Genomic DNA, 14,158 nt, shown 5'->3' with positions numbered 1-14,158 from the left:
CCTGGAGCACAGTTACCACAGCTGCGTTGCCCTCTGCCGTGTGCCAGGGCTGTACCCACACACCAGTATTCTCCCGCTTCTCCTCTCCCCATTGAGGCCTCAATTGTGGGCCAGAGCGGTGCTGCGCCGTACCCCGTATCTCCTGGCCAGATTACAGTTTGCCCGCTCCCGACCAGCCTGTGTGCGTGGTGCTGGTGGTCTCTCATTTCCTTGCCATTGTGTTGGGCAAATTCTGACTTCTACAGAGTGGTGGGAGAGCCGAGTAAGTGTAACAGGCTTGTGACGCGGCTGCCGGCACTTCTACTTAGTGTCGGTGGCCATCTTGAGTCCTGTTAGCTGCTTTTGATACTTAAACCTTTTGAACCTATGACCTCTTGTGATATAGATTTGTTGACCCAGAAAAAAGCTTTCTTGGTAGCCATTACTCCGACAAGGAGAATCAGAAAGTTTCAAGTTTTTCTTCAAAGGATCCCTACCTGATTTATCATTGGAATACAGTCGTTGCTTCCTACCTACCGAAGATAGCTTTTGGTTTTCATCTGAATCAAGAAATCTTCCTCCTGATTTTTCTTTGTAATCCATACACCTCTCTAGTAGAAGTGGTTTTACGCAATTTTCATATCTTTAGGACTCTGAGATTTTATATAGAACATACAAAGACATTCAGTAGATCGGTCCAGTTGTTTGACTTATGGCCAATGCACTATTGCTAGATGGGTAGTCTCCTGCACAGCAAAGGTTTGACCTGTAATTTAGTTCCACAGAGACTTCAGGATCATTATACAAGACCCAAGGCAGCATCAGTGACCTTTATAGGACATGTCCATGATAATTAAATCTGCTGGGCTGCCACTTACGCTACTGCTCTTGCTCTTTGAAAACATTATTCTTTAGATGCATTGTCTAGAGAATATTGTGTCACAATCTGTGCTGGGGCCTGATTATGGCTATGTGTGTTATGCTGGTGTGGTGATGTCACTGACATTCTATGTGGAGTGTTGGTGTGGTGATGTCACTGACATTCTATGTGGAGTGTTGATGGATTTTTGGGGTGCTGGGTTCTACTGGTGTCAGTTGGACCTAATGTACTGGGCTGGATGGGTGTCCCAGTGCTTTCTCTACTTTACATCTAAGAGAATAAACCTACATGTAAACTACTTATCTTCTGGTGTTCCTGATTGGGGAAGGTGGCTTAGTTTACTTCACTGGCGACGAGGATAGTTCCTGTGCTGCTGGGAAGGGGCAGCTGATGAGAAGCGCTGCCTTCCAGGGAGACATCCATCAAGCAGGAAGAGGCTGCAGGCCGGGCGGTGCAGTGAAGTTCCAAGGCTGGGGACCTATTTTGGCGCAGCACACTGTTGCTGGTCCATAAGGTGGGACTGCCAGGTGGCGCTGGGCTGAGGTGGCCTACTGTCTGGAGTGGCGGTCTGTGCGTGGACTCCTGGGGAGCTGTCCAGGTGTTCAGCAGAGGTGCTGGATGGGGCTGCGCTGGCTCCGGTAGAAGCTGAGGGCTGGAACGGCCAGGTGGCGCCGTTGAGAGCATATCGTCAAGCGGTCGAGCAAGGGCTGAGGTGGCCCATTGTCTGGAGCGGCCGGAGGTGTTACGGGCCCTGATGGAGTTGTCCGGTTGTACTGTGGAGGTGCTGGAAGGGGCTGCAGTGGCTTTTAGGGGTTGAGGGTGGTATATGGGTTCACACCTGGTCGCCATGTAGGAGAGCACAGAGAAGCGCTGTGGATTCGCCTGGTTTGGTCCGAGTAAAGGACTTTTGCAATTTCGCATGTGTGCGCTGGTTGGAGGCGTTTTGCCATGCCTCAGGTGCGTAGGACCACCTGGGGGGCACAGCAACAGAGGCGCGGGCAGCATAGCTGTGGCGGCTTGTGATGTGTCTTCCGCGGAGCTTGCAATCAGATTGATGACGTATCCCAGCTGCATTGACATTCAGAGTGGTTAGGAGCGCGGTGCACTGCTCTTGGTCTCGGGAGCAGTTACGATAACGTCGCTGAGAGTAGGGCCGGCGTCCCAGCGTGTTTTGCTGGAACGCAACGTTGAATGTTGCAGCTACGTTCTCTTGTAACGCAACGTTCATCATGAGTGTTTTTCCGGCGCTGGAGGAGGAACTTGGTATATTCCGGAGAGGCTCAACTGTAGGTTTGGGACACATGCTAAGGTTGTGTGCTCCTCATATAGACCGGGCGGTCCTGGAATTAATGATTTTTCAGCACAACTGGAGGGCGCTGAGTTTATGTCTGCAGGAAGATGTTTGTCATTGGAGCTGGTAGGAAGCGCAGTGGCCGTGTCTGGAATAATGGGCATTTATTATGTGTGTGCTGGAAGACGGTGGAAGCCAGAAGCAGGTGATTTGACAAGAAGGCTGGCAAGGTGGCGGGCGCTGGATCCAGACCTCTGGGGCTCGAATGGCATGGAGGATCTATCAGTCCAGAGGTTCTGATGCGGTAGGTGTCGGGGGAGGCCTGTGATGATCGTTGTGTGTATGTAGTGGCCTCGGGATAGTGTGTCATGGGGTTGGGTCTTGGGTCATTGTTAGGAGTTTAAGGCCTGTTTATGTATTGCTGTTGTCTTTATGTGGTGGCCTAATGTTTAGGACATTCCCTGGGTGTGCAGTATGGACTCGTGGGTTGGGGTCCATGGGCAGTTATGTTTTTGAACAATGTTTCACTTGCAGGATGGGTCCAATTGGACTTGTGGTTGTGGGGATGGAGCAGGGACTTTAGCGCAATGTTATTTTATTTGCTTGCATTTCATTGACATGTGGGTGCGGGGACAGTGCAGGGGACTTTAGCACCATGTCATATGTTCTGGTTTTGCATTTTGTTGCTTTGCATTTCATGGACATGTTGGGGTTGGCGCAGGGACTCTGGCGCCATTGACTGCATTTGATTGGTTATTGTAGGGTTTTATGTGTTGTCCTGTGATGTTATATGTGTGTTGATAGAGTCCCCTGGCCATATTTTTGGGGTGCTGTCTGATGCTTTTAAGGGGCAGTGAGATGCTGTCTGGTAATTTTAAGGGGTGGTGAGGTGCTGTCTGGTCGGCAGTGAGGTGCTGTGTAGTCATGTTAAGGGGCAGTGAGGTGCTGCCTGATGGTTGTAAGGGGCAGTGAGGTGCTGCTTGGGTATTTTAAGGGGCAGTGAGGTGCTGTCTGGTGGGCAGTGAGGTGCTGTCTGGCCATTTTAGGGGGCAGTGAGGTGCTGTCTGGTTATTTTAAGGGGCAGTGTGTTGTTTCAGGAGGCTTAAGGTTAAGGGGCAGTGAGGTGCTGTCTGGCGGGCAGTTCGGTGCTGCCTGCTCATGTTAAGGGGCAGTGAGGTGCTGCTTGGATATTTTAAGGGGCAGTGAGGTGCTGTCTGGTCACTGTAAGGGGCAGTCTGGTCATTTTAGGGGGCAGTGAGGTGTTGTCTGGTTATTTTAAGGGGCAGTGTGTTTCAGGAGGGTTAAGGGGCAGTGAGGTGCTGTCCTGTGGTTGTAAGGGCTGCCTGGTCATGTTAAGGGGCAGTGAGGTGCTGTGTGTTGTTTCAGGAGGGACAGTGAGGTGCTTTTGTTTCAGGAGGTGCAGTGAGGTGATGCAGTTGTAAGAGCAGTGAGGTGCTGTTTGTTAGGAGGGATAGCGAGTTGCAGGTGGTGCCAGGGTGGTGACGTGGTACATAGGGAGAGTCATTTTGGGGCAGTGAGGTGCTGCCTGGGATTTTAATGGGGTATTGAGATGTTGCATGGTGGTGTTGAGGGGTAGTGAGGTGCTGCCTGGGATTTTAGAGGTTTAGTGAGGTGCTGTTGTTTTGTTGTGTTAGGAAGGGCAGGAGTTGCATATATCCATTTTAGGGAGTTATTTTGGGGTGGTGTAGTGAGGTGCTATTGCCTAGTTTTAGGAATAAGGGGCAGTTAGTGTGGTCTATTTTTGTGGTTAATGGGCAGCGAGGTGCTTCTATGTTGTGGTTAAGGGGCAGTGAGGTGCTGTTTAGGTTTTGGTTAAGGGGCAGCAGGTTTTGTCTAGAGAGCAGTTGTCAGGAATGGCACTCTGTCAAGAGTGGCACAGGGCACCCCGGTAGGTTTTGGGTGGCTGTGCTGAAGAAAGGTAGCAGATAGGCACACACAGCAGGAAGTTCAACAAGAAAGAAGAGTTGGAAACTGTAGCTGTGAGCAAAAAGGGACAAAAGATACAAAGGTACAAACGAACTGGATTCCCTCTTGGGGTGTATGCTGAAATGGGAAAGAGTGTTCCACGAACCTTAGGAAACTCCAGCCTTCTGCACAGATTGCTATAACAGAGGCCCACGCTGTATGCTCATGGCTGGGAACAACAGCAGTGGGTGTCTGTAACACTGAAAACGCGACGAGGGAAGGGGCAGAGGTTGCCTGCCGGAAACCAACGGGCAAGCTCTGTACAAAGGGATTACAAAAGACACATGAGAAGACAAAAACAGAAATATCCAGCGAAAAGGAAGTTAATGACCAATCTAGCAGAAGGAAATTAAGGAAATGCAGTTAGACTGAAGTAGATAACCTAAGGTGGAGTACAGAGGACTCAAGGAAGAGAACAAGGGAGCAGCAGTCAGGAAAACAGAAGGGCTGCAAAGTAGGAAGCAGGTCTGCAGTCAAGAGTGGCACTAGGTGCAGGCAAACTGTAGTGGACTGCGGAGGGCTGTAGTAGGCAGCAAGGCAGGAGGTCCAGAGGAACAGGGCAGAGAGAGATTAGTAGTAGGCGACAGACAGAGAGCCCAAAAGAATAGGGCTGCGAGGTAGGGAGCCCAGAGGAGCAGGGCTGTAGGCAGCTAAGTGTAAAACAGGCTGTGAGGCAGAGGAGTGTAGTAAGCCGCAAGGCAGAGAGCCCAGAGGACAAGGGCTGTAGGCAGCGGAGGGAGACAGGCTGCAAGAAAAGAGCCCAGAGGCAAGGGCTGTAGGCAGCGAAGAGGTGCAGGCTGCAAGGTAGGGAGCCCAGAGGACAAGGACTGTAGGCAGCCGAAGTGAGGGAGGCTGCAGGGCAGGGAGCCCAGAGGACAAGGACTGTAGGCAGCCGGAGTGAGGCAGGCTGCAAGGCAAGGGGCCCAGAGGAGCAGGGCTGCTGACTGTAGAGGGCTGCAGAGGACTTTAGTAGGCTGCAAGGCAGGAAGCCCAGAGGACAAGGGCTGTAGGTAGAAGGCAGCAGAGCGTGATCGGCTGCAATGCAGGGAGCCCGGAAGGCACTGGATCAAAAACAGGATAAACAAGAACAGCATACAAAGTAGAGGGTCAAGGCAAACAGGAGCGGGGAGATCTCAAGATGCAAGACACTGTGCTCCTGCAGGCAGCTGCTTATATACAGCCCTGCCCTGTTCTGAGGCAGGCTAATTGACAGCACCTGGAGCAGCACACCTGAAGACAATCTGCCTCCTCCCTCTTTGGTCCTGAGCAGGTGGAAGCAGCACGGGCCGCTAGGACTTCTGGGGATTGTGGTCCCAATAACGATGAATGAGTATAGCCAGGAATTGAGGACTGTAGCAAGGTGCGTTATGGTAAGTGTAGTTAGTTGAATAAAATAAGAAAGAACTAAAGTCGAGCAAATGGAAATTAAAGACCAAGGCGTGAATAGGAGTTGTTCAAAGAGTATTAGGAGGATTAATGAGTACCAGGTAGTCCATGCTGGTTGCCAATGCGTGCGCCAGCGGCGCGGGCATGACAGCAGTGAGGTGCTGTCTAGTTGTTTTAGGAAGGGAGGTTAGGTGCTGCGTGTTCCAGGAGGTGCAGTGAGGTGCTGTGGTTTCAGGAGGGGGCAGTGAGGTGCTGTCTAGGGTCTGGTTAAGGGGCAGTTAGTGTTGTCTACTTTTGGAGTTAAGGGGCAGTGAGGTGCTGTGTGTTGATTCAGGAGGTGCTGTTTGTTTTAGGAGGTGCATTGAGGTGATATTCAGTGTTAAGGGCAGTTAGGGCTGCTTATATGTTTTGGTTAAGGGGCAGCAGGTTTTGTCTAGAGTGCAGTGGGGTGCTGTCTAGTGGTGTTAGAAAGGGCAGTGAGGCACTGTCATTTCAGGAGGTGCAGTGAGATGATGCAGTTGTAAGGGCAGTGAGGTGCTGCTGGTTGTTAGGAGGGGTACTGAGGTGCTGTTGATTTAAGGGCAGTGAGGTGCTGTCTAGGGTCCGGTTAAGGGGTAGTTAATGGGTAGCTAGTGTTGTCTATATGCTGTGGTTAAGGGGCAGTGAGGTGCTGTGTATGTTTTGGTTGAGGGGCAGTTATGTGCTGTCTGGTGTTTTCAAGGGGCAGTGAGGTGCTGTTTAGTGCTGCTCTTGTTTTGGGTTAAGGGGCAGTGTGGTGATGCTTATATGCTGTGGTTAAGGGGCAGTGAGGTGCTGTGTGTTTCAGGAGGGACAGTGAGGTGCTGTTGTTTCAGGAGGTGCAGTGCTGCTTGGGTATTGTAAGGGGCAGTGAGGTGCTGTCTGGAATTTTAAGGGGCAGTAAGGTGTTTAGTGTTGCTCTTGTTTTGGGTTAAGGGGCAGTGTGGTGATGCTTATAAACTGTGGTTAAGGGGCAGTGAGGTGCTGTCTATGTTTTGGTTAAGGGGCAGTGTGCTGTTTGGTGGTTTCAAGGGGCAGTCAGGTGCAGTTTACTGCTGCTTTTGTTTTGGGTTAAGGGGCAGTGTGGTGCTGCTTATATGTTGTGGTTAAGGAGCAGTGAAGTGCTGTCTATGTTTTGGTTAAGGGGCAGTGAGGTGCTGTCTGGTCATAGGTAAGTTATGGGGATAGCGTGTTGCTGTGAGGTCTGATGGTAGGATCAGAGTTTTGCTGATGTTTTTGAGCGGGGCACAGATATGGTGCCCACATGTCTGTGTGGGGATTAGAAGGCGAGTGGGTTAGTTTGGTTGTGGTTTGGCTTTTTAGTTTCTTGTGTTTTGCATTAAAGATCTTGGATAGTTTTTGTGGTGAGCTCGTATTGGCTTAGTTGAGAGTTGTTTCTGAGCTGGTATGAGCCATGTATATTTAACTTTTCTTGTAATATGGCATGTGTGATGGGTCCCTATTATGGGTGTAGTGTTGTCAGTGGAAGTGAGGGAGATATGTCATAATCTGTGCTGGGGCACGATTATGGCTATGTGTGTTATGATGGTGTGGTGATGTCACTGACATTCTATGTGGACTGTTGATGGATGTTTGGGGTGCTGGGTTCTACTGGTGTCAGTTGGACCTAATGTGCTGGGCTGGTTGAGTGTCCCAGTGCTTTCTCTACTTTAAATCTAAGAGAATAAACCTACATGTAAACTACTTATCTTCTGGTGTTCCTGATTGGGGGAAGGTGGCTTAGTTTACTTCAGACATGTCCATGATAATTAAATCTGCTGGGCTGCCACTTACACTACTGCTCTTGCTCTTTGAAAACATTATTCTTTAGATGCATTGTCTAGAAAATATGCTTTTTTGACCAAGAGCTGCTTCAGAATCTGTTTGCTTGAATCAGGTCGTCTATGTGCTGTCTCCTCCACTCTTTGCATTTGGTGGATTTTCATTCTGGTCCCAACCAGTTGGGAAGGAGGGGAAGAGAAATTAAAAAGTTATCTTTGTGGTGGTTTAGATAAGTCCTTGCTCTCCCTTCTTCACAGCAGCTATCCAACCATGTCTATTAAAGCATATACTTGGTTACAGCTACCCTATTGTTAGGAAACCATGATGGAGCAGGATATGCTGGTTGTGATGAGAGGCTGGGGGCGTGCTCGCAAATGACCCACTGCATTTGGGCTCCCAAAACATTCCAAAGCTTTCTTAAAGTGACAGCTATCTTTTGCTGTCAGATTTTTCTAGACCTGGATGGAGGCTGTCACAAACAGTTGGGAAGGAGGGGAGAGCGAGTACAAGAACCTGAATCATTATGAAAGCATGTTTTTTCATATTTTTGTGATTTTATTGGTGTGTATTATGTTTTCAATGTATTTACAAGTTCATTATTTTACTCAGAAATGAAACACTGCTGTATATATAATTATATATAAGGTTTGCTTATAAGCACTTAATAAATAAAAAGGAGAAATGCTGCTGAACAAACTGCTCTGATACCGTGCCCTTCTCTGGGATAGCATTCCATAGGTATGGGGAATATAAACGGAGTATACTAATCACTATAGTGAGTAACCTTAACTGAATATCCTGACTGGCGCGCAAGTGCTACAGGCGAGAAGTGCTTTTGTCCTTTTTTGCACATAATTATTTAAGGCACTGTGATAAATGGTTTTACTGTTACCAAATGGAATGATGCTTATTTTATCAACCTTGAAAAGAGAAGGCCACAGACCCACCAGGATTTGAACTTGTGACCTTAAGGTTACACAGGTTTCTGTCGTGGGTGCCTGTAGCTGAGCTGGAATGCGTTTTTGCGCCAACGTTGCATCGCAGGCCCAGGAAAATAATTTTGTCTCGGCCATAAAATCTTTTTTTCACCAGCCGCCCTTTCAGTTGGATCAGGTATGTAGTCGTTTTCATTGGTATCCGTGCTTGTTTGTTGGCAGCAGAATTCTCTAGGAACACCTTGCACCAGAAAGAAGCCGCCAAAGCCAAAATGATGAGTGGGAGTTCTGTATGATTTGGTTGTTTAACATTCCAGTGCACAGAGCTTGGGCTTACAAACTAGTTGGGCGATATGAGGGAATGGGACCAAAAGCAGTTATGAAAATTAAGTTTTTAAAATATAGATTCATGTGGAGATAATGGAATATGCCCTTCCCCTGCAATATACCTTTAATTTCCATTTACCTTTTTTACCTATAGAGCTATTTCTACAACGAGGACACATTCAACTTCAACTATGCCCAAGCCAAGGCGGCATCTGGCAACTACAAGGAGGCGGAGGAGGTAATTCCATGAGGTTCAACAGGTGTGAGGTCAAATGGGTCAGCGTGGAGTAGAGGGGTTTCTCCCAAAGGATCTAAATAAGGGGATCAGTCTGGAAACTTGGAATGCATTGTTACTTTCGGCTTTAGTAAAACAACTGTAATTGGGGGTACTCCAATATTGAGGAGACTTGGGTAGTACTAGAATAGTGGGTGCTACAGTTGAGAAAGCATGTGCTTCACCAGATCTGTATTTAGTCAGTGTCACCAATTCTAACCTTCCATTGAGAAGCCAGCATTTCTACCCAAACATTGAAAAAGAAGATGTTGCCAAGCGACTATATAAGTCAGGATGGGGCATAAAAAAGTGAAAACACAGGTGAGAAAAAATGGAGAAAGGGTGTCAAAGGGGGAGGATGTGAGGGGTGTTGAAGGATTGCAAGGTTATGTGGTGTAACACCAATTAAAAAAAAAAGTGCAACAAAATTCTCAAACTAAGAAAAACAAAATGGGCAAATAAAGCTCATGCTCATTAAAGTACAATTTGTATTTGACATGTAACTGTGTTAGTCTAAGAAGGGTATTGGGCAAGTCGAGATTCAGTTGTAGGGCCTGAGCTGTGTGTGTGGGTCCTTGTACTTGAATATCAGTGGTGGTGTGGAGGTCAACATTAAGTTGCATTGAGAAAAGCAAATATTGGCACAGGATATGATTGAGGTATATGGGCTGGCATCTACGGGAAGCAGTCATCCGTTTTCTTGTCAGTATCCTAAAAACCTGTCTCTCTATTTCAGGTTTTCCTCTTAATCCAGAGTGAGAAGATCAAGAATGACTATACATACTTGAGCTGGCTGGCACGATGCTGTAAGTAAGATGGGAGGGATCCCTATTAGGACTCCTTTCAGGCCCCTAATTTCTTCCCCTTGCCCCGCCACCATCATACCTTTCCCCACCACCATCATACCTTTCCCCGCCACTATCATACTCTCACATACATAATACAATAACCCTTCCTAACGGTACCATAAATCACTTTTAGAAGTGGATAGTTGTTCAGGTTTAGGAGAGCAAATGTACTGCTCTTACAGTATCGCTTACTGTTGAGGACTGGGATTGCTCCTGAAGTAACAGCTACTGTAAAGGAACAAACAAGTAAGTACTGGTCTTACAGTGATACTTGTTTGACTGGCAGTTATGAAGAAATGACACGCTCTCTAGGGAGATAGGAACACTGGTCTTGTAGGGACGCCTGCTGGGCAGTGTTGTGCTGCTGAAATTACACAACCCTTGACTTGGAAAATGTAGCATGGTAGTGGAAATTATCCCTACTGACCATGTTATGGAAGCCTATGTGAATGGGGAGCTCAGAAGCACTCTTATGATAACAGCTTCCCAGGATTTTGGAGTGTTGCTACAGTATAACAACCCTTGCAGATGGAGAGATAAACACTGTTATTGCAGTGATGTCTTCATAAATCCTACTTTTACAATGGAACCTGCTGGCAAGGGCTGAGATGGCTGTTGACGGGCAAAGGTGCAGCTGTGATTGGGCACTGCATGCTGCATTGATCGCTAGAGTTTCATGAAATGTTCTGGTGTCCATGGTAACAGTGAAATTATGAATAAGTACCCTGCAGATTGATAATGCCTTCTTTCCTCTGCCCTGTCCACCCCACAGACATTATGAACAAGAAGCCACGGCTAGCATGGGAGTTGTACCTTAAGATGGAAACTTCTGGAGAGTCCTTCAGCCTGCTGCAGCTGATCGCCAATGACTGCTACAAGGTACCCATCCAGCATGTGTTTGGTGACTGACTGCAGCCTGCTTTTATGAGCCCACGTGCATGTGCCATGAACATTTTTTTTTGTTGCATGTTGATGGCCATTGTTCTAGCCACAGCTGTTGCTCTTAGACACAATAGAGGCAACGCTGCAGCTACGGCCATCTAGCAATACCTCACAAGGCCTAAAGAAGCACAACGTTGAGTTACATTCTGATGTCCCAGGCATTTACTTAGAATGCTTATTTTATGGTAAATATTCTTGTTGATCCACTCGAAGTCAGTGGCCATCTTTACCTTGTTATAACTCTCTATCAAGGCCAGGCCTCACATCCTTACTATCGGAAGGTACCCCAAGTGTGTATGAGTAAGATCCTGTAGAGCGGACTTCTACAGATGTTTTCTTGTCACTGGGTAGAGTAACAAATTGATATGGCATGTATGTTTAATGGGGAAATAGTTCGGTCTTCAGCGCCCAATGGAAAGAAAGGTGGTCAGAAATGTGTTGAATAGTATGAAGGGGGATGTTCCAAGATTAAGGTGCTAAAACGACGAGCATCCACTTTTCTGCCAACCACGAAAGAAAAGGATGCACATGAGTTTCAAGTGGGCAGACTTAAGAGACTGGGGTAATCAATGATGAGGAGCACAGTTTACCTTGTCCTTTTGGCATACTCTAATTAGTTTGTAGGATTTCAAATCTGTCCTCCAGTTACCCTATGAACAGATGGCGCTTACAACCCAAACCCCAGAACAATACTTCTAAAGTATGTCTTCAGATGCAAGAATCATGTTATTCCCTTCATTATGCAGCAGAATGTGCTTACAAGAATCCCATGACTTTGGCTGGAACCATTTTGAGATCTTAGGTGGGAGGGATTTTTTTTATGTTGGTGGATATCTTAAAGAGTTTACTGTTCTGAGACTTGACTATATCTTGAGATTTCTTTTAAATAAAATTTAACCGAAGCTTGAGACCATACAGACTTGAATTAATGCATCAAATATGGGAGAATGGTAAAGGAAAATAGAGACTGGAAGGTCACTTTTACCTCTCTTACGCACAAAAATATTTCATTTCACTCACACATTTTGTTTAAATTGGATGATGCTTTTAGCCAGATGAAAAACGTTGCATCATTCTTGGGATAGGTTCAGGTGTCGGAATTCAGGAATCGCACCATCAAGTTCAGGGAAGCTGGGTCATGATAGAAAACTTGGGAATTTTGTTTATTTTCTTTATACCAACCCTGATTGAACCATGCGCCTGATTTCTACTTGAGTTCCCAAAATGGTGTCGCAGGTGTGTGAGGCAAAAAGAGGCAAAGAACCCCACCTCTTGAAATAACCAAGTGAAGTAACTGGCCACACACATTAAAAAATTGCGCCACACTTAGTAGGTGAGTAAGAGTCCTTTTTAGTTTTTGAGATCATGTTCATTAGAACATATTAAATACAAACAGTGCCCTATTGGATTACATGTGTTTCAACACATCGGTGTCTTTTTCAAATCAAGGCAAATAAGGTCTAAACTTCACATGTATGTTCAGATTGGAGCAGCCAAGTATTCACGGGATAAATCCCCCTACAAAGTCAGCGTTCGTTCTCTGCGTGTCGGCAGAGGTCCCTAGTCATGTTGATTAGTGATAGAAAACTTGCATGTTGCCTTTGTTTTTTTAAAATGTATTTTATTGGTTTTTGCTGATACATGAGGTAAAACATTTCCCAGCACTGTCATAAGCAGTGTCTACAGTAGTCATATCATAACACATCATAGATCCCAACAAACCCCCTTCCCCTCTCTCTCAACTTCCACCTCCCAACATTGCCTAAAACACCATTTTACTATCACCGCTCTACATCTTGCAGGATTGGAACACCTATCGCCCTAGTTGGGGTTTATCCGCCTCAACCCTGTCTGCGGCTTCCTCATTGAACAAGGTTTGTAGCAAGATCTCCCATTCCATAATTTCCCCAGTGGTTTCTCCATGACTGCCCCTTACACCCCCCTACATGCCGCTGATTCAGCCAATGCCCACTTCTTCAAATCCTGCCTCCATTCCTCCACGTCTGGGCGTTTGGGGGATTTCCAAGCCATAGTGCTTCTACGTTTGGCCAGAATGTATGCCAAATCCTAAATATATCCAGTTTCAACCCCCCAACCCCCTATTCAGTCTACTTGCAACCTCCTGCCAGTATTGTCCCACCACAGGACATGCCCAGAACATATGTAGTATCCCAGCCTCTGTCGCTTTGCACCTAGGGCATACCTGTGCCGCTGCGCCCAGAAACCTTGAGATCCTCCGGAGTGTCATATATGTCCTGTGTGTTACCAGCAGTTGTATGAGCTGCACTCTTTGAACGTTGCCTTTGTTAGTGCATTTCTCTTAGAGTTTGGCACCATATAGCTGAGGAACACAAAGCAAACCTATAGTGTTGAGCAGGGATTCCCCTGAATTATTCCTGACTCTCGAAGGGGTTGGTTTTACTGCGCAGTCCGGCTTCACCCTTAGGAAGAAAAAGGGCTGGTCCTAAAATACACAAACATCAGCACACAATAAAGTGAGGTTAACGGCCTTGAGGTAGATATGATGGTTTTGTTCCTTTATTCACGTATGTGTTGCTGCCACATAAGGCCAAATAAAATCTTACAATAAAAATGAAAAAACAGCAAATCATCCCAAGAAAGTACTGCACCAATAACTACACAATTGTTTAAGTCCGGTGTTACAGCCAATGTTGAGTAAATCAAAGGCAAAGGCAGAGTTTGAATTAGGGGGAAGGCCAGGTCTTCAAAGATCTTTACTTCACAGTGCTTAGCAAGACAAACTCGCCCTGACATGGAGACCCCTGTGCAACAAAAGAGGGAGCACTCAGACCCTCAAATCAACCAACCTATCTACCCTAGTGTGCACATAGATTTGAATACAAGTGAGTGGAACATTACAATCTTCTAGGGAGGAACAATGTCAAAATGAGTACAAAACACTGCATTTGTGGGTTCTAAACAGTTTCAGGTTCCAGTTCCAATGTTGGAAAGCTCACTCCAACGTGCAGCCGTGGGTAAGAGGAGTACTATTAGGAAACCTATGTGTGCCCTTTATATAATTTAGCAGTAAAAGCATTTGTAAAGTGCTGGCATAGCAAAATATAAACATATACACAAATAAGTACATTTTGTCTCTTCAGTTTTGTTTCTCATGTTAAACATATAACAACAAAGATGATTTTTATTTCAGCTCATTTTGGGGCCAACAAGTTTCCCATCTAAAATATTTTTCCTCGTTTGATGCTCTTCTTCCAGCAGCTTCCCGCAACATATGCTGGATTGACATTTCTAAGTAATGGTCATCCTCCCTCTTAAAAACGTCTTTCATGAGCATCACTCACTTGCACCTTCAAAGTATTGGAGGCATATTTACACATACAGCTGAGAGCAAATTTTTGTCAGCAAGAACAAACGATATACCCCAAATAGGATTTCAAATGCAATCAGGGCACCATGGATTATGGAAGCCCCTAGTGAACAGATTGATCCAGTGAGCTATGCCCAGAGAGAATAAATAGTATATGGGGT

General features: G+C 46.4%; 1 protein-coding gene across 2 annotated transcripts in view; it reads left to right on the top strand.

The window, feature by feature from the left end:
- Window positions 1–14,158, top strand: part of IFT56 (intraflagellar transport 56) — a 1,056,475-nt gene that overhangs the window by 891,184 nt on the left and 151,133 nt on the right. For both annotated transcript variants that reach the window (XM_069652706.1, XM_069652707.1), the window contains 3 exons: window positions 8,739–8,822; window positions 9,595–9,664; window positions 10,479–10,585. In XM_069652706.1, coding sequence (XP_069508807.1) covers window positions 8,739–8,822; window positions 9,595–9,664; window positions 10,479–10,585 — 261 coding nt within the window. The remainder of the gene's footprint in view (window positions 1–8,738; window positions 8,823–9,594; window positions 9,665–10,478; window positions 10,586–14,158) is intronic.

Source organism: Ambystoma mexicanum, chromosome 3p, assembly GCF_040938575.1.
Source record: "Ambystoma mexicanum isolate Mex_15411 chromosome 3p, UKY_AmexF1_1, whole genome shotgun sequence".
Taxonomy (NCBI): Eukaryota; Metazoa; Chordata; class Amphibia; order Caudata; family Ambystomatidae; genus Ambystoma; species Ambystoma mexicanum.
This window is presented reverse-complemented; position numbering and strand designations above follow the sequence as displayed.